Source organism: Centruroides sculpturatus, unplaced genomic scaffold (assembly GCF_000671375.1).
Source record: "Centruroides sculpturatus isolate CEXI.00-Female unplaced genomic scaffold, Cexi_2.0 scaffold1191, whole genome shotgun sequence".
In the NCBI taxonomy this organism is placed as follows: Eukaryota; Metazoa; Arthropoda; class Arachnida; order Scorpiones; family Buthidae; genus Centruroides; species Centruroides sculpturatus.
This window is the reverse complement of record NW_019385418.1, coordinates 97021-119389: the sequence shown is the minus strand read 5'-3', so window position 1 is coordinate 119389 and position 22369 is coordinate 97021. Positions and strand designations below refer to the sequence as shown.

The 22369-nt window shown below is 26.7% G+C and overlaps 1 protein-coding gene across 1 annotated transcript; it reads left to right on the top strand.

Moving 5' to 3' along the window:
- Positions 1 to 454: 454 nt before the first annotated feature.
- On the top strand, positions 455 to 18844 carry LOC111638792 (patj homolog). The gene is made up of 6 exons (XM_023384548.1): positions 455 to 467; positions 580 to 659; positions 4393 to 4566; positions 4660 to 4726; positions 8200 to 8639; positions 18503 to 18844. Exons 1-6 carry the CDS (start codon positions 455 to 457, stop codon positions 18842 to 18844), a joined length of 1116 nt encoding a protein of 371 aa, XP_023240316.1.
- Positions 18845 to 22369: the final 3525 nt, after the last annotated feature.

The following is a 22369-nucleotide window of genomic DNA, read 5'->3' as shown; positions in this document are numbered from 1 at the left end:
AGAATAAATATATACCATGTTTAAATTTTTCTCCATTGCGTGCCGCTTCACATTGAATTTTCGTCGATGTTAAGCCTAATGAAAATTTTTATAATAATAATCGTGGCTATTGTATTATTAAAAATTATTTCTTTATTTTATACAAATAAAATAAATATATTGAAAAATATAAAAACAAAAAAATTATACTTTAGAAGTTAATCTAGTATCAAAAATGTTTGATTCAGCACGACACACTCCAAATGGAATGCTTTCAGTTGATCAGCATTTGGATAATCGACACTCTACTGTACTACTAATGAACTATTATAATTATGAATTTTATTTTGGATACAAGAAATATATTTTAAAATATATGTAAGAAATTTTTACTTTAATAGTTCATCATATTCTAATAAAGAATAATAGTATTGTTTCAAAATACATAAGAAAATATTTAAAATTTATAAAAGTTATGTATTTAGACTGTAAGGAAACTAAAATTATATGTTGACAATAAAATATTAAATTCATAAAAATTTTAATCTTGAATATATAATTTTGAAATATATTTATGTTGATGATGATTTTTATTTTCAGCAGGTCCTCTTGATCCAAAAACAGAAAAAGCCATTAAGAATAAATGGGAAAAAATTATGGGGCCAGCCTATGAAATAGTAGTAAGTTCTTATCTTTATTCATGCACTATTTTATATGGGCATAAATTTGGAAAGTTTCATGTATATTACAAATAGTTATTTAAAAGCCTAAAATATATTTATATAAACTATCTTGACTGAAGTACCAGAAGAAAGAAAATATGTATATTTAAATGTTTTTAGCTAATTTTCCAACTTTGGGTATAATGAGAAAAGAATACTGAGTGGCATTGCTCTAGATGCAGATATATATGCTTAGATATTATTTTTCTGTATCCAAACAAAAACAGAGATGTTATCTCTCTGTATTTTAATAGAATTGAGAGGCTGAGTACAAGTGGTATAAACTTTTTATTATTATTATATTGTACAGTAAAGTTAGTTAGTTTTTAAATTTTGCTGTTATATTTGTTTCCACCAATACTTAATTGGAATTTTAGTAATCTAATTCTGTTTAGAGACAGTACATTTAATATATGAAAATATGGCACTGTTAAGTCAGTTTAACCACCAGAATGAGAGAGATCACTTGTGCTCATCTTTTCATTTGTTTCTTTTCATTATTCTTAAATATGGTGAATTATGTAAAAACATGCACATAGGTTTTTGTTTTCTTCTGGTGCTTTAATTAATGCAACTTTGGTATACAGTAGACCCCCCCCTATAATGCAGATTCCTATAACGTGGAAAAAAAATTGTGACGGTATTTATATAAAGATGCTAAAAGGGCCGTGTAAAATGTGGTAAAACGTCATTGCCAACTTGTTTCATGACAGGATTGGTCTAATCTGGACCAATAGTAGACAAGAAGCCGAACTACTTACACGCTACGGAGAGTTTAGGCCAGTAAGTTGAGTTTACTATCGTCTGTACAGTATGTAAATTAGGTACCGTAAGTCTAATACAGCACTATAATTTTATACATTTCTTGTGAAAGAAACATTTCTTATTCATCAGCCATAAAAATTATTTCTATTAATGATGTCTCCAAAGTTCAACGAATTTTTCGCAGAAAAATAACTTATCAGAAATTGTGGCCGCCGTTTGGTGCGCTGCTCCGCGACCAAAACAAGCTTAAGCAATGACGTCGTCGAACGGTGCACACTTGGTAAGTAATCCTACAATTTTTTTGTTCATAGCATAGTTTATACGGATTATTCCCAAAAAATTATACGTATTTTGGAAATGTTGAGTCGAATTAGTATAGAATCGATTAATTTTATGGAAGAAAATCTTTCAAACAGCCATAGTCCGTAAACTTCACACGTGTCGGGCTGTGATTGGCTCATGTATTTAAGGATTCCTACAACGCGAAATTCGTATAAAGTGGAACGTATCTACCTCGTTATAGGGGGTATACTGTATATGTTTCATGTATATTTTATTATTATGAATATATTGAAATTACATAAAACATTATTATAAAGATTATTATAATTTTTTTAACAAGTTGCTCAAATTAAAAAAATTAAATTTAATTCTTTGCTACATTTTATTGTATCTAAAGTTTTATTAATAAAATTTTATTCTCTTGTTTTTAAATTAACATATACTTTGTTTTACACATCTATTTTTACTGATTTTGTTGAATGGTTTTATAAAACTTTTAGTATTTTTATTCTATTTTTGAACTAGTTTACAAGCACCTTTTTCTTTTTATACTAATTTTAACAATCCACCATATGGTTGGTGCAGCTTGGCCCAAGAAGCCTTTGCACTATTAAAAGGCAACAAACCAAACCAAACCAAACCTAAATTAATATATATAAGTGAAATATGTATGTTAATTAGAGACAGTAAATGTGATTTTTATGAATCCATATGTTAAAATAAAAATATACAAAAAATTTAAAAATAAATTAATATCATTATTAATAATTTATATACATTTTAAAGTATGATATATCTATTTAAAATTTTTATAAATCAATTTTTGAGATGTTCTGAATAAATTCTATGAACTAATTACAATAGGTAATACTATAGATTATGTATTTTTGCCAAAGCTAATAGAAACCTGTGGATTCTACATTAAGAATATGTATTAAAGACTAGATATAAACATATAAGGTACTGAACTAACAAAAGAACTTATAAATACACTTACACTTAAATGAAATAATCCCAAATAGAAAACGAAAAAAAAAAGAGAGCAAAAAGAAAATGAAAATAGAAGTGAGATGGCTTATAATTATAAAGGAGGGTAACTCATTATACTGCAAGTTTTCAAATGATAGTTCTTTAGTTTTTAGCATGAAGTCCTTTTTTTTTCTTTTACTCATTTAAATTCTTTACACACAAGTCAAGGTCAGAAAAGCAACTTAGTTGGTCACAGTTCAGATTCCTTACTCTACACTGGGCACAAGACAAAAATGTCCTCTTCCCACATTATTTTTGTTGATTTATACATCATCTAATTAATGACAATGCACATAAATCATAAACTGTTTCTCATTCATATAATTCATTCAAGCTCACTTAATAAGATCCAGCTCTAAGATCAGAAATGAGTGAATTAGAAAAAGGAAGGAAATAAAAAAAAGGAAGCAAAAAAGAAGAAAATGGCATTATTAGGCTTAAAAGAAATTACTAATTTCACATAATTGTTATATCTATTCTTTATAAAATATTTAGATTAAAAGCATTATGAAACTTTTTTCTGTCATAAAAAAACAGAGAAATCATAAATAAATAATCATAAGATTTTTGTTATGAATAATCTGTATTAAGAACAAGTGGACAAGGTGAGTAAAGAAACCTGCAATGGCTAGAGGACAAAAGCCCCCTAGTATAATTATAAAATAGCTATAAGTAGCCACAATACTACTACATAATGGAAAATGAAAAGTGAAAAATATTTAAGAATACATTTGAAATTCCTCAAAATTACAATTTATGAATACATTCTAAAAATATTTCTTTATTAAACCAAGTTTTATTTTCTTGTATTACAAAATTAAATGGAATATTTTTCTTTCAAACATTTATTCATTTTTAAATAAGTTAATAAAATTAGTTTATAAAAATTATTGATTAAAAGCAGAATTTATTGGTTCTTGTAAACTGAAAATATTAATATATAGAAATTAGTGACTTTTTGACATTCCTGTTTTAGACAATTTGCACTTTTGGACATGATACTTTGATACTTTTAACTGACTTGTGCAATTTACAACCGATGAACAAAAATTTCAAATTGTTATGTGATGGTGTTTTCTGCCAGTTTTGGTTTCAGTAACAGAAAAATCATTTTTAAAAATTAGGTTTTATTGTCTATTATGTGATTTTAATATTTTAAGTAAACATAAAAGAAGCATAAGTAAGTTATAAAATAAGTTTGTCATAAGTAATTTTATAAAATATTAAATATATTTAAGAAATTTGATTCCATTTACTGTTTTAAAGTTTGTTGAACCACTTTATAAACTAACTGATAATGCAAAAATGTATACCTTTTTAATTTCATTGATTGGAAAATCATTAACTTTAAGCTCCATTACTTTCTGATTATTTGGTGTATGATGATGACCCAACATGTTCATATTCTGTAAATTGGAATAGTTAGGATTTAATAAAAATATAATTTCTTAAAATGTGTTGTCCAAATTTATTACAGCAGGTTTACTCAATATATTTTAAGATAATTAGTTTTATCTGATAATCCAGATAATTTATTTTTGAATAATTATAAATTTATCTTCAATATTTTTTGAAACTCTTGATATTTCATTTTTATATGTTGATTTATTTGTAGGTAGCACAGCTGACAAAGTTTCGTGAAGGTGGAGGTTTAGGAATCAGTTTAGAAGGAACTGTAGATGTGATAGATGGTAAAGAAGTATGTCCACATCATTATATTCGATCAATTTTAGGTGATGGACCAGTAGGAATTAATGGAAAACTTCAGAGTGGAGATGAACTTTTAGAAGTGAGTTTTTAACATTTAGTAACTTTCACTTTTACTTTATCTTAGTAAATAATTTTAGAATTGCAGCATTTAGATTTATATTTAATATTCAAGAAGGAAAGAAAACAGAGCTATAGATCAGTGATTTTCAAAGTAAGGTCTGTGAGAATGAGCCCACATGGTCTGTAGACTGGCCTAGTCATTTCTTCCAAACTGCAATTCTATACTGTTTTACCATTTTCATCATCACATATTTCTTACATTAGGTTATTGGATAGACAAAATATTTTGGACATCCTATAAATATTATCAAAGATGATATTTATAGGATGAGAAGTAGGTAATGGCATAAGTAATCTGCAGTTCATATGTGATTTAAGTGGTTTAAGTGGTCTACAAATTGATAACTTTATACCATTGTAGATTTAATGCTCTAATACAAAAAGAAACATTTTTAATAAAAAAGTATAAAAGAACCAATTTTATTAATTAAAATTGAAAATAGTCTGTTCAAAGAAGTCACCTTTTATTCTATTCTATACTCCAGAATACATACCATAATGGCCTCACCTTTCCTTTTACATACTTGGTTACTAAAAAATTATCTTAAAACATGAACAAATAACTGATTAAAAAATAAAACACTTTAAAATTCAGAGCAGAAACCAGACAGATGTCTCTTTGCTTTCCATCTATGCTTTGAAGCCATACTATTGCTTGAACTTATATACATTGAGAGAAATGCTGGTAATATGTAGATTTCAAACTGTCCCTTGGTCATGAATTCTTGTAGGGTGTTTTCAATTTATAAGATTCTGGATAGTAATTTTTATATTAATTAAAACTGAAGACAAAGTCCATTGATAAAAGTTACTTTTATTCACTTGATCTTCAGTTTAATTAATATAAAAATTATATCCTGAATTCTCTAAATTGAGAACTGATTTTAGTTATTTAATGTATCAATCTAAAATGTGTAGCAATAGGTTTTACATTTTGAAACTTTAGTTGCATAACAATAGTTCTTAAACATTTCAAAAAGAATAGATTTTAAGTTTTAGCATGTTTTATTTTAAATGAATTTTTCCTTTTATGATAGTACTAATAACTTACTTATGCTTAGTGCTTTTCTTCTTAATAGTTTATTTTTGTGATATGAGGAATAAATAAAAAAAATATGAAATATATTTAAATGTGTAAAATAAACAGTTGTTTTATAAAATGTTTCAATAAATCTCACTGTCAACTCAGCAAAGCTCTTCAAATGTTTTTGACTACACCAAAGGTCATCATCTTCAGGAAACCAAAGAATTCAAAAATGGAATGCTTGGAACATGCACTTCAAAAGCTTGGTATGATGAGTTGCTGTGAAACCATCATGCATTCAATGGGCATTTGCAATTTGGAAGACATAATTGCATTCAAATGTGAATTCCATATGTCCAAATTTTGAAGTGCACATTCCAAGCATTCCTTTTTCAAACTCTTTGGTTTCTTGAAAAAGGCCTTGGAATAGGCTGAAAACATTTGAAGAGTTTTGCTGCTGTTCTGTTGAGTTGATGGTGAGGTTTATTGAGACATTATGATCATTATCCAGTTTACAGTCTGAGGAATTTTTACAGTTTTATGTTTATAAATTCTCAAATCTCCAATTAGAACACAAAATATAAGAAAATTATGCTTTATTGGAGTGAATTTTTTAAATATTCAAAAAACCCAAGCTCATTTTTAGAAGTATGAAATAGTCCAAAAAAATCTACAGCATGTTACAAATAATTTAAGTATAAAAGAAAAACTATTTTTTTTTATACATTCTAAAAACAAATGTTAAATATATGTAGGTAATTTATATACATTTTAAAGTATGATATATCTATTTAAAATTTTTATAAATCAATTTTTGAGATGTTCTGAATAAATTCTATGAACTAATTACAATAGGTAATACTATAGATTATGTATTTTTGCCAAAGCTAATAGAAACCTGTGGATTCTACATTAAGAATATGTATTAAAGACTAGATATAAACATATAAGGTACTGAACTAACAAAAGAACTTATAAATACACTTACACTTAAATGAAATAATCCCAAATAGAAAACGAAAAAAAAAAGAGAGCAAAAAGAAAATGAAAATAGAAGTGAGATGGCTTATAATTATAAAGGAGGGTAACTCATTATACTGCAAGTTTTCAAATGATAGTTCTTTAGTTTTTAGCATGAAGTCCTTTTTTTTTCTTTTACTCATTTAAATTCTTTACACACAAGTCAAGGTCAGAAAAGCAACTTAGTNACCTAAAAACAGGAGTAAGAAATAACAAAAACACAGTAAATTAATCATTTTGGTATTTATATTTAATGTTATCGGGTTAGTGTTGTTTGTTTATATTTATTTATAACTTATAACATGCACAAAATAAAAAAATAATAATATTAGTCACATGTATTTACAATTTATAATTAGAAATATCAGCACACATACACACCTATTTGTTCAAGAATCTTCGCACACATCTGAGGGTCTGACCCTGCCTATCCTTTTTAAGCGCTCGTCTTTGCTCTTTCCTTTCTCTTTCCTCTATCTCTCTAGTCCATGTATGCCTATGAATACATCATAATACGTGCTTACATTACTTTTGATTCGTCACTTTTCAGTCATAGTTTTTCCATTTTATAATTACGTGACTCGTAGCCTAGTGATAACGGAGAAAAGAGACAGATAGGACGTCGGTATATGTCACAGTTATGATTTCACAGATTCGAGACAGCTTGATAGCCCGAACGATCCCATTCACCCATGCATGCTAAGTGACTTTCATTACAAGCATTTAGCTTTCCGAAGTCTATAACAACAATTGTTTGGCATTGACGGCCACAAATTTTGCGCCAATAAACTGCTTCGACTTGTTCGATTATGTTATCAACTCAATTTCATACTTATTTTTACATTTTCACTTCGCGGTCTTTCTCTGTTCTTTTTCCGTTATTTACACGTGTAGGTCATTTCATTGTTATTCACATTTGATATCATCATTTATCGCATACTGCCATGATGCTCTTGTCTGTCCCCTACAACTGTCAAGAATTAATGCGATTGGCGAAGCGTAGTGACAGCGGGCCAATGGAGAGCAGGGTCCTTGCCATAATGCGGTTTGCGCGCCAATTTTCGTACGTGCATTAATCAAGCCGAATAGTTTGGCTGAATATACTATTCGTTGCAACACTAGTTTTCATATCTGGTTTTGTCTTTCATCTATCTAACTCTGTTCTTAAGATTAAGACTGTCAGACTATCCATGGGGGGAAATTATAGGTCTACAATTTTTTTATTTTAATTGCATACCAATAAAATATTAAAAAACGGAAATGTATATTACCTACAAATGATGATACTTTATTTCCTACATTTAGTAAAAAACATACTTTATTCATATACAATACATACACATATGCCTATTTATTTTTAACAGAGTTGGAGAGCAATCTGGATAATCAGAATCTTGATAATTGGAGTTTTATTATTTCAGCATAAAATTATTTGAATATATATTTAAGTTAAACCTACTGATTGATATGATATGTGATTTTAATTAATAATAATTAGTCATTGATGATTAATTTTTTTTACTTAGGCAAATGGAAAAAAATTATTAGGTCTAAATCATATTGAAGTTGTTTCTGTACTTAAAGAATTGCCCATTTATGTTCGTATGGTATGTGCCAGAAGTCTTCATCCAGGAAATAGACAACCTCCGTCCTCAACAGTAATTAATCCTACAATAGCTTATCCAACATTCCACAGTTCTGATTTTGATGCTACTTCAATGCCTGAACTAAATGGTAGAGATGGATTAACTGACAATTATGGAGGTAGTTTAACTTCACTTACTCCAATTTCGGATCGACTAGTCAAAGCAAAATCTGATGGATCACTTGCGGTAGTTGCATCTACATCTCCTGAATTGCCATATAATAAATTAAAGTCTCGATCTCTAGAACCCTTAACTGGTTTAGCCATGTGGAGTAGTGAGCCCCAGATAATTGAACTAGTCAAGGGCGACAGGGGTCTTGGATTCAGTATATTGGATTACCAGGTTAGTATTTTAAATCAAGTTTAATTATTTTACTAATAAAAGTAACATTTTAATTACTTTAAATGTCATATAAAATAAATACAGAATGAACATTGTCATTATAAATAGTCAAATTCGGGATGAAGTGAAAAATGTCATATTTAAGAAAAAGGAACCATTTCTCTTAATTCCAGAAAATCAGTTTGATGACAAAAATGCTTTCAATCTAGATTGACAGATCTTTCAGTTGCTACAAGAATAGAATGAGAATTAGAATACAATTACAAAATTTAAGATTTGAATAAAGAGAACCTATACTGTGCTTACATGTGAAGCCAAATTTTATGTAAAATTCATATTGGAATTACAATAAGATAGAATAAAATAATGAAACTATAAACATTATTTTGTTCTTTAAATTTTATCTGAAATTATGATATATGCTAGTCATCATGTTAGCTTACATGACAAATTATAATAGTAATAACATGGAATGTTTATGTTAAAATTCAAATAACCATGAAAATAAACAAAATTCACTCTAACTTCAGCACCGGAGTAAAATCCTCACTTTCCTGAACCTGTTACAGGTGCGTAACACGTATAAGAAATATACAGCAGGTGACAAATGTTTTTGAACTATCTCGCAGTTCTTCCTCAGGTCAACTAGGTTAGGAATGATTCTATATTTCTTATACACATTACGCGCTGGTAACAGGCTCAGGGAAGTGAAGAAAAATGAACAAAATTTGTAATGATCAGAATACGTAATAACTTTTATATTTTATGGTAAATGTTACATATTCTGACTAATATGATATGGCAAAAATGATGTATAGATTGACACATTGAAAGAAGCAATTTGCATTTATATTGGTGGTGATAATGATTTTTGTGTGTGATTTTAGTTTGATATCTAAAACTGCATGTAAAAATGATTTCCTTTCTTTCTTTTTAGTTGTTGAACAGTATTAAATAATTAATATAATGATTATATAATTTAACATTCAAAGAAATTTTTTAGATATTTTGATAATTAATATTGTTTTATTAAGCCAAAATAAATATACAGTAGAGTGTTGATTATTCGAATCAATTGGGGACTGGGGTTGTTCGGAAAATTGATTTTTCGGATAACCGATTATGTACAAAAAATACATTATTAATATAGTATATCCCAATAAAAGTATATTAATATATTTCTTGTTTAAATTTTTCTTCGTTGCGTGTCGCTTTGCATTGAATTTTCGTCGATGTTAAGCCTAATGAAAATTTTTATAATAATAATAATCATGGCTATTGTATTATTAAAAATTATTTCTTTATTTTGTACAAACAATATAAATATATTGAAAAAAAAAGTAAAAAAAAATTATACTTTAGAAGTTAATCTAGTATTAAAAACGTTCGATTCAGCACAACACAGTCCAACTGGAACACTTTTCAGTTAACCAACGTTTTGGTTGATCGACATTTGGATAATCAATGCTCTACTGTAATTATAAAACAAATTTGCATAAGAATGTACAACATATATTAATTTCAAATATAAAAAAATAATAAAGGAAACATTATAAAATACATTTCATGTTATTCACTTATCTTCATGTTAAAATTAAACAATTTTAAATTCTAATAATTTAAGGAGTTGTACTATTTTTATCTGAAATAAAAAGTGATAAAACTTTTTATAATATGCAGTTACTTCAGAAATATATATGCTCCAATGAGTATACTTTAGAAATCTGATGCTAAGACAGTTGGTCTCAAAAATCATTTTATCTGAAATAAAAATGTATAGTATATAATTTAATATATGTAAATTCCAGCTCACAACATAGAGAATTGAAGACTCCTTAAATTATTAGCATTTAAAATTGTTTAATTTTATTTTGTGTGTTTATTTATTAAAAACTTGATATACAAATTGCGGGAGTCAGTATTTTTAGCATTTGAAGCACGATCTTATATTCATATACTTGTGGTGTTATGAAGTTGTATCATCAATTTTCTTGAAATTAATTACTTCTTTTTTGCTTTAATGATTTCTCTTATTCTCTTACATAAATTAACGATAAATTTAATTATCAAAGATCAAATGTAATAAATTTGTGACAGACATTTTTACTTTAACTGTATTTTTAAAAATACAGTAGAGCATCAATTATCCAAATCAATTGGGGACTGGGGTTGTTCAGAAAATCGATTTTTCGGATAACCGATTATGTACAAAAAATATATCAACCTATCCCATGTTGAAATTCTTTCAAATCCTGGCACATCCTTAAGTACCCACTCATGGTCATGCCAGTGCTACCAGCTAAAACACACACATCAATAAAAATATTATTGGAGTAGCCCAAGACATAGTCAGAGATTGCAGTGCACAGCACCAGTGGAAATTTAAAGTTGCCAGCTGGAAAGCTTTTGGTTACTTGATGTTATGGTTGATTGATATTTTGATAATCAATGCTCTACTGTATTTTGAAAAATTAAAATTTTGCTTTCATTACCTAGCTATTCAGTTTCTTCTATCATAAAAATAAAAATTATTTCAGCATTTTAACAGATTTGTCTTAATTTTATAATTATGAAACACTTTTGTGTTTATCTGCTCAATATATTATTTTAAAGTAATTAATGAATGTAATGTTTTTAATTTGAATAGTATTTGGACATATTTCCTAAAAGAAGTAATTAAATAATGTTTAGAAATATAACTATAAAAAATAATGTAATGAAATTAAATCTTATACTAATAGCAGCATTATAATTGTATTACATGTAAATATGTAATATTCAATTAAAAGATGTGTGTTTTGGATAATTTTACAAAAAGAATTTTACAATTTGAAAAAATTGTAGACCTATTCAGTCCATCTGTCTTTCCTTAATCTGGATAATGGAGTTAGATAGATGAAAGATGAGACCAGATATGGAAACCTTAGGGGCAGGAGACCCGGATTAATTATACGTGAACTTCCAATATAGATTGGAAGTTGTGTTATTTCAATTCAAAACTTCCCCTGAAAGCAGTTAATCCAACACTGGCACAACTCTATTGTTAAAGGAAAAGTATGATGTACAGGGACAAGACACCACAGTACTAATTTTATTTGGAGAGCATATATTTTTAAATTAAATAAATTAAAAATATGATTAAAAATTGCAGTATGGCATTGTGATGATGTTACAATAAAATAATTGCTTGTTAGTTTATGTTATCTTTGTAAAATCTAGGATAATTAATAGCCACATTTTATAATTTCAAGGTGTTTTTACTCTTGCATGTTTATATAAAATAATTCATAATTTAATTGTAATTCTATAAACTTAATTTTTTAAACTTCTACATTCACAAAACACTGGGACGAAATCAACATGAACAATACCTGAACCAGTTACCAGTTACCAGTGTTGGAGAACCAGTTACCAGTGTTGGAGAAAAGACGAATAAAAAGAGAACTAGTAAGGTTTGAAAATGTTCACAATTTTTATTCATCATCTTTTTAACACCAGTAACTGGTTCAGGTATGTGTTGACTTAATTTTTTATTTATGTTTAGTTTACTATAAAATTAAAATTGTGTACTTGATCCTCAATACTGTTCAATGGAATGGAATTATGCCATCTTATATTTTATTTATAAAAATATGAATATAATAGTTGCTATGATTTAAGATCAAAATATTTTTATAAATAATTTTACCTTTGAATTCTGTAAAAAGTAATTTAATTGACTTGTATTTCTTTTTCTTCAATTTATCAAATTGACATCACTTCAAATAAAATGTTTTAAAATAATTTGTGTTTAACTTACTTCATTTGGATGTTTATTATGTAATATAATTTTCAGCAAAATTCTGTTTAGTAAGATTTACTGTCAACTTGAGATAAAAATGCTTTTTGCTTTTTTGTTCTAATAATATCAAACTTTTCATCATCAAGAGTTTCAACAAACTTTCATAATTAGATGTTGGAAAGAATTGTACAAAATTAAATTTGAAGCTGTAGAATTGCTGGACAATGTATAAAATTATAACAAAATTTGTTACAAATTTGGTTTCACAATTCACAAATTTGGTGAATTCACAAGTCTCCAAAATCTGGAATGTACACAAATTAAAACTAAACTTTAATCTAGTGAATTCATTATTCATTTTCTTTTTATTAAAAATATTTCCTGAATTTTAATTTTGTTTAAATGATTAAAAGTAAATATCATTTGATAAGTTTGAGAGATGTTATTGATTTTACACAATTTCAATTTTTGAAAAGTTTGAACATCTTTATATAAATAATTGTTCTTAATATTGGATTTTATTGTGTGATGTTTGTTTACATATCTGATAATTTGATACAATAGAAAAATATAAATTTTGAAAAGTTATTTAATGAAATAAATAGTTAAAACTTTTTGATTTTAAATTTTTACTTTCCTGGCTGTCATATAACAGAAAAAGTATGGCAATTGATCAAAAAAAATGACTCCCAAAATTTTTACATTTTTGGACTTGAAACCTTGACATGTCAAAAAATGCAAAAGAATTTAGGGAGTTTTTTCTGCATTTATGGTTGTGTGTGGTAGTAGTGCACAATTTTGTTCACCCACTTTAAAGCTTAATAATTAATGTATGTTTTGTTGAAAATTTCTGAAATTTTGCTGGAAGGTTTGTGTATTTAGGAGATTAATACTTTTAAAGTTTGGTAGTTAAAGGCCAAGGGAGAGGAGAGAGAGAGAGAGAGGTCATGTGTCATATCTTGAGTAGGGTTGGATTTAATGAAGATTTTACTTGTTATTAGTTAGCATTTATAATTTTTATAAAAGTTATCTGTACCCTCAAAATTAAGCTTTTTGCCATTTTTAGCAATTAATAATATATAAAGTGTTATAAATTATTATAACATATGGCACCATACACATTTTTAAATTTTTTGCTGGGAAAATTAAACAGATTGCTGAATTTTTTTAACTTTTGGCAAATTGCATTTTCTGAGAATTGTAATTATCTACAATTTTGTTTATATTTAATCTCTAACTTGGAAAAGAAAGTGAATTGTAAGATTTTCTGTCAAAATATAATATGGAATAACATAATAATGTTTGATTCTGTAAAGGTTAATTATTAACATGTTCACTGCCTCATTAAGAAGCAATGTTTCTAGCTGTGTATTTAGAAAAAATTTTTTAATATTTTTGTTTACTTCTTATCTATATCACAACTGATATGATTATATTGGATAATTGTTAACTACATAGATATTAAGTGAATGTTAAAAACATCAAAGAAATTAAGTAAAATAAGATATATTCTTAGAAATGAACAGTAAGCAATTAAAAAAGTTTTTTCTTAAAATACATAATAAAGTTTTCCCAAAAAAAATCTCAGCAAACTTTTAGGATACTTGTGAGAAGCTATTACAGATGTGGTATTACAGTGCAGGCTATGTGATGATATCACTGGCAGTGAATATGTTAAAATGTTAAATAATTTAGTTTATTTCCATTGAAAAATTTAAAATACAAATATTTTGTATATGAAACAGTATATTTGATTATTTTTTTGTAATTAGAAAGTATTTAAAATTAAAGTTTTTAAATTAAAAATTAATAAGTATTAAAAATTAAATGTTTATCTTTAATATATTGAAAAAATTATACAATTAGTTACAAAATATTGTAGTATATCTAATTGCAATCAAATCTCTAGATAGTGGATTATTTCTTGCCATATCATGGCGATGTATTAATTATCAGTACAAAATAATTTGATCTAAATTTGCATAGTAAACAGAAATTACAGTTAAAATATTCTGAAGGTTAGAATAGGTTAGGTTAGAGTAAGATTAGAATATTCTGAAAAAAAATTTTTTTTTCAGAATATTCTAAATTATTATATTTAGTTCAAAAGTTCATCTTGTACTAATACTGATAATTAGATTGTGACGTGATCATCTACTTTTAAACCAAAATACTTTAAGAACTTTATTAATAGTCAGTCAATTAATAGTTATAGTCTGAAATAATTTATTTTCTAGGAATTTGATTATTATAATGTTTAGGGTTGGTTTTATACAGTGGCTTAGTGTAATGGGGTGGCAGAGGCAGCAAAATTTCACAATAAATAATAATAATAATATCTTGTAAAATTTTATTTCATATTTTTGTTGCACCTATGATTTGGACCGATTGAAATGAGCACAGAATTTTTCATTACTTATTCTGTGACAAAACTGAATTTTAGTCTTTTAAATTGAGATACTTAAATAAGGGGACAGTGAAATTATCCTCTGCTCCGGGCGGCTGACACCCACGCTATGCCACTGGTTATATATATATATAATTTTCAACTTGCATGGAAAATTTCATTAAATCTGTAGAATTTCAATTTAATTTCAAATCATTTTTATCTATTGCCTATACCAGTGGTTCTCAACCTTTGAGGCCATAGAACACCATTCATATACTTTTTATTGCATGGAGCATTGGCATAAATACATTCAAAAATTGATAAGCAATTCCATGTTTACTATTTTCTGGAAACAATGAAGCAATAAACTAATAAACTTTAATATATTGAATAAAATAGAAACATGGAACATGAATATAGCAATGGGAATAAATTTGAATAAAAACTTTAAAATCTTTTCTTTCGTGGAACACTGGTTAAGAACCATTGGTCTATACCAGGCATGGCCAACATACAGCCCGCGGGCCAGATCCGGCCGTCTAATGAATTTATGTGGCCCGCGATCAATTTTTCAATATTAGCTACTGAAGTCCGAGTAGCTCAATGAAAAATTCTGACAGCTAAAAAAAAAAAACGTGAGTTGCAAGATTTAAAGCTCTGCTTTTTAAAAATATAACTGGGAAGATCTCATTTTCGATTCTGAAATGTTTCTTTCTGCGNAAATATTTTTAAAATTAAAAACATGGACATTGTTTTGATTTTTAAAAATGTAAAATTCTTTCATTGAGTATTACTTTTTGAAAGAGTAATTAAAAAATAAAATTTCAAAACTGATTATATATAATGTCTTCATTTATGTGACATTGATTAAACTAAAAGTCATTCATAATTTGAATTAAATTTATATGTTTATATTAATAATTATATAAATAGCTAAATAATTTCTAAAAATCTATTTATTGTAAGTTTATAAATAAATCTCAATTTGCTTATATACACTAGTAATTAGATATAATGCACTTCAGTAGAATGTGGCAATCTATGGGTCCTGTTTCATCATTTAGAATACAGATCTTGCTGCTGCTTTTATTTCATCTGTAGTCTACTAGTTTAACTCTGTAGTCTACAGTTAGGTTACTGAGCCTAAATTGATAGTGCGTGTAATACACAGTTAAAAATCAGTTGCTTCGATTTGCAATATTTTGCTGGCCATTTTGACATTTTGTACTTGATACAATGTAAACAGCTTAATCCTTGAAAGTCTTGATAGAGAGAAAAACTAGAAAACAAAAATGGACATCAGGGAATGTCAGGAATGTCAGTTATGATTAGGGTGAATAGTGAGTTGATAAACAGTGGCTATCATGTGACATGGCTTATTTTCAAAAAAGAGAAAAGGTTCCTTCTTATAATACATCCTCATGCACAACATAATTCAATTTTTTGGATCCCAAGGTCTATGTTATATCAAGTCAATATATAGTATGTTCACTTAAACATCTGTGTAGGGATCATCATTGCACAAGTACATACATGTGCAATGATGGACTGCATTCTTGTCCGATGCTAAAATAACCAAAGGAAATCAATTCAACAATTTAACATAACATAAAAATAATCTCTATCTGTAAAGGATAAAAACAACATTGCAGAGATTAATACAAAAAAATGAACTTTATTTTGTTAGAGAACATGTTCAAAATGACTGTTTCAGCAGCAATACAAAGATGCAGATGGTTGAGCATAGCATTACAGATGGTACAAAGCATTCCTGATATCACCATTTCACTGAACTTTTTTATATATCTCTTCAGTTTATCAAAATTACCTCATACATTTGATTTTAACTGACACTATAAAAAGAGGGATAATGTTTGAGGAAGGTGGTAATCATGTAATACAGCTGTGTTGTCCTATCTAGTGTCCCATAGACAACCACTCTATGGGACACTGATGCATATCACTCTGAAAATGAGAAGGTATGTGACACTAAACCTGAAGTTAATCTTTTTACTGGATAGATATTTAAGTAGTGGTTTCAGCACTGGAATAATGCAATGCTGTAAGGACCTCTTTTGCTCCTAAACAGATGTTTGAGGGAAACCCATGTGGCGGTACACGTGGAGAATCCTTTATCTGAATACTTGGGATCAGAAATCAAAAGTGAAATTACAGTGGAACAAAATGGTTCAATTAAACCAGAGCCTGAATGTGCCAAGCAAAAATTCTGTGACCCTGATCAAAACAGTTTTTTGATCATAGGTCAGGTTAATCTATCTTTTTCTCAGTTAAAAATTAAAGGCTTTTTTGGGATACAAATCCTATCCTTTGCAGCAAGGGATGGGGTTGAGAGGACAAAGATCCACATTGGAAGTTTCAAATCACAACCTAAAGTGAAATTGTTCTGCCTTTTCTAGAAGTGTTTTGGACTTTTGAAATATTTGTATATTTATATCTATAAAATGGGACAGCTTTGCAATGTGTCTTATGTAATACACCAACAGAAACCTTTAAGTTTTGTACATACACAAGGAGAATAACTCAACATAAAAAAGGCATTAAGAAATATTTTACAGTAAATATTTCTTATGTTATATTTTTTTATGTTGAGTTATTCTCCTCGTGTATGTACTGTACATTTGTCGGCGTGACGTCCACCCTATGTATTTACGTTACGGTAAAGTTTGAATGTGTTCTGCTAAACATACATTAAAAATTTGGATTGAACAACACTGAAGTCACAACTTTTGTACACACAAACTTTTCATGAAATTTATCAACCAGACAGCCAGAAAAATCATCTGGACAGGGACCTGACACAAAGGCCCTGGGGAAAACACTGGAACATCCATTTCTGGAATTTTCTGTTTTGAGAAGCATCTCATCAGCACTCAAAAAATCTTATCGATTTCAGAGGTTTTTCAATTTCAAATAAAGGATTCTCAATCTGTATGTACTGTATATACATAATCTGAATTTATCTTAATCATAGCTTTAGCATTGTATTATATTAGNAGGGTTCATAGGATCCTGAAAATGTATTAATATTTCCAATTACTAATTTTAGAATTTATAAATTATATCATCATCATCATCAAAAATAGTTAATGTAAATGAGAAAGTTATCATAAATACAATTTATACATATATCAAAATCAATATTTTCATAATCATCTTACTATTTTTCATAAAATACATTTAATAGTATACTTGAATGTTATGTAAAATGTACAGTACATATAAAGAAATAAATATTACCTGCATTATTATTTCCTAAAAAGCCTAAATTATGTATTAATAATCAAATAATAAAGCCAATTGCATTATCAAGCAATAGCTTGGCTTATTAAACTAACAGATTAAAGAATTATATTTAATTAGCCAAGCTATTGCTTGATAATGCATTTGGCTTTATTATTTGATTATTAATACATAATTTAGGCTTTTTAGGAAATAATAATGCAGGTAATATTTATTTCTTTATATGTACTGTACATTTTACATAACATTCAAGTATACTATTAAATGTATTTTATGAAAAATAGTAAGATGATTATGAAAATATTGATTTTGATATATGTATAAATTGTATTTATGATAACTTTCTCATTTACATTAACTATTTTTGATGATGATGATGATATAATTTATAAATTCTAAAATTAGTAATTGGAAATATTAATACATTTTCAGGATCCTATGAACCCTAATGAAACTGTGATTGTTATCCGAAGTCTGGTACCAGGTGGTGTAGCTCAGCAAGATGGACGTCTTATACCTGGCGACCGACTGCTATTTGTCAATGACATCAATCTTGAGAATGCTAGTCTAGATACCGCTGTACAAGCTCTGAAGGGGGCACCAAAAGGGGTTGTACGCATTGGAGTAGCCAAACCTCTTCCCCTGCCCGAGAGTACACAAAGTGGACAGGTGAGTGACACCTTTGTGTCTCGGGTGGATGGGGGAAGGGGATTGGTAGGAGCTCAAGATTCTTGTAGAGCTCAACCATCACTTGTAAAATCAGAGAGTTTTTAAATGTTTGGGTTGACTTTCAAATAAAGTTGAAACTTGTTTCATTCAAATCCATGCTCAAATACTTTAGTTTGAAAATTAAATGATATAAATTAATATTTTCAATTTCATCATCAGATTTAATCTTTCTACATTTTCTAAAATAGTTAAGATCATTAACATTTAATAATTAAATAAAATTTTAAAACTGATATTTCAGTATAATTAAGCTATTGTTTGAATTTATAAATTTTGCAAATAAATAAATTTATATTTCTATTGATTTGTAATTTCATGAAATTAAATGAATAGTTTTGTAAATAATTTAAAATATGAAATTAAAAGTTTCAACTTTATGGAAAAATATTAAGGATCTCTTGTTTTAGTGCCTATATAAAAATATATTGTATATAACAGTGATGGTATAATCATTAGGAAAAGAAATCTCAATTTATTCTTTCTCCTTCCTCCAAATCCACACTAATATATTTTGGTTTGCTATGTTATAAAAACTGAAATTTGAAATAAATTCACATATCGAATGTTATTTAAATATGATCTCTTAATGATAGATTACAGGGTTCTGTATGTTAGCTGTGATGTATTATTTTTATATATTTGCAGACATTTTCTAATAAATTATAAAAGTTTTTTAGGAATTTATATTATTTTGCACTGAACTTTTTTAAATTAGCTATGCAAAATATAATGATTTTGTAAATTTTAATTCATAGATGGAATCAATAAGAGTATTTTTGTGACTAAATATCAGAAATTTCTGTAACAAAAATAACTTTTGCACTCAATTGTACAAATATTGATTCCATTTTTGATGCTTTTATGTACAGTTAGACTTATAAGTAGATAATTTTGATAACATTGTTCATTTGTCATAAATTTTAGGAATGTTTATAATTTTTTTTCTTTTGTATTTGTGTTTATGCACTTTAGCAGCCAATAGAAAATTATTTACGTTTTTTATCATTGATGATGAAATTCACTAGAAATTCATATCTGTTGTTTTATTGAAGAATTGAATTTGAAATTGATTATAATAAATTAATTAAATACCCATTCATAGTAGCTGTTATTTATTACAGCAATATTAATTTTACATTACAGTTAAATCAATAATACATGTCATTTTTTTTAATCAAAATTTATATGTAATTATTTTATTCATTAAATTACATTTAATAAAAAATATTGAAAATACTTAATACAGCATACAATTTTTGATTGATATATTACTTGAAAAAGTATATATTTATTACCTTAATTTACAATGTTTTTATCAATATATACAATAAACTAAAAATTCCACTTAAATACTTATAAAAGTAAAATTGCTTTAATTAAACCTCCATTAAAGCGATTTTGTTTTTATTACTCTAAATAAAATATTTATATTTAAAGATGTAAGCATTTTAAAACTAAAAAATCATAATTTAAATTGTTTTTTTAGTGTACACTATACATTTATAATATAAATGAATTGCTTGTAAATTCTAAGTGTTTATATGTTCAAAGGTTTATAAATAAATCAGTCATATAACAATGATCTTACTGTTTGAAAACATAAATATTCTGCCATTTATTAGTATTAAAACTGTACATATGTATATACAAAATGGCACTTTTTTTAAAAAGAATTTAAAACTTTTTTAATTAAAATTTTAAATTCTTTTACATTTTCAAAAATTATAATTGAATTTTATTTAAATGATATTTTAGAAATCCAAAGTCAGTCAAAAACAATTTACTTATCATTATTAATTGCTAAAAAATATCTTTGGGCTGAAATAGATTAGTTTTAAGTAGAAGTGTTTTTTTTTACAAGAAGAATAGAATAAATGGATTAACTACTTTGTTTTAGCAACAGTAACTCTGAAAAGATAATTACCTGTTATTTTAGTGACAATGAACAAAACAGATCAAATAAAATAAAACAATTTTTATACTAAAATATATTTTTTCATAATACATTACATTTTAACATATTTTTGAGTATAAAAAATAAATTTTTATATTATTTTATAAATTTAAGCTTATTTTATTAAAAAAATAAGTCAGAGAGATTTAATGATTCTGTTTAAATCTTTTCAATTAATAGCACAATGTGATTACTACTCTATTGATTTATAATTAATTAATGAAACATTTTATTTTCAACAAGCACAAAATCCAGAAATAAATTTATTTAAGGAACTATTATTTTTTGAAAATTTAATCATTTTCCATTAATTATTAGGTATGTATGAATTTTAAAAAAGTTAACATTGATTAAATTTAATGAAAGGGTAATTAAATATTGCCTAAATTGCTTTAAAAAATATGAATGGTTAAATGTTCTTTTAAATTTGATTAAACATTCATGAAGAATTAATACTGAAATTACCATATGTATTCAGAATTATATAACTAATTACATTATTTATGGCTAATTGGCTGACTGTTCTGGAGTACTCATAAAGTGCTCTGTTTACTCATTCTTGTTCAACTGGACACAGTAGCGCAGTTTGGATCACTCACCTATGGTGATTAGTTGATTACTCTCTTTCAGAGTGATGTCATTAACCTACACCTGCTGCTTGGTAGAGCAGCCAGCTGAATTTGCCATTAATCATAAATTCTAACAATAAATGTATAAATGGATGGTGATATATTTACTTACAATGCAAATTTGTTTTATTTTTAATAAATTTAATTGAAAACATTAAATAACAGTAATTTTATCATTAACTATAAACAGGGATGTAGAATACGTCTAATTGTGCAAAAGAAGTTCAGGGTAAATTAAAGCCATCCCAAGAAATATGCAGTAGAAAAACATTACAGTAAAATGGAGTAGTGTCTTGACTAAGCCTGTAGATATTAGTTGGGAAAGTTTGCAACATTGGAAGAAACCATATGTTTTAGAAGTAAAATTGAAACATTATTTGCTTTGTTCCTAATCAGTTTAGTCACTTGTTATTTTGCTGCTTAATTATACAGTTATGTGCTTGCAGTAAGGATGAGTCAGTCTTAATTATCAAATCACTGTTTTGATTTTTACAAAACAGTTGAAACCAAAACAGAGCTTTAAAGGAAAACTGAGATGAAAATCCATTTTTATTTCAAAATTTTTTGGACACTATTTAAAGGATGAAATTACATGTCAGCTTGAATTAAAATGAAATATTCACTTTTTCACACATCCACACACAATTTGCAAATTAATAAACTGCTTTTAAAAAACTTTCTGAATTGTCTTGATTAAATAGCTAAACAGAAGGTTTATCATCATTTTATAAACATTATTTACCTTTATTTTTCATAATTTTTGTAGATATTAGTTCAATATTAATATTTTTTATTTTATAAGAAATTTTGAAACATCATTAAAACATGATAATCTTTTCAAAGGAAAAAAGAAATAATAATGAAAAAAATCATTCAAAAACACTAAAAATTTTCTTTTCTCAACAAATTTGCATTTCTTAAGTAATTTTTCCAGAATAAAATTGCATGACCATTGTTGTCATAAAGAATTTTTGCATTTTTTGGATG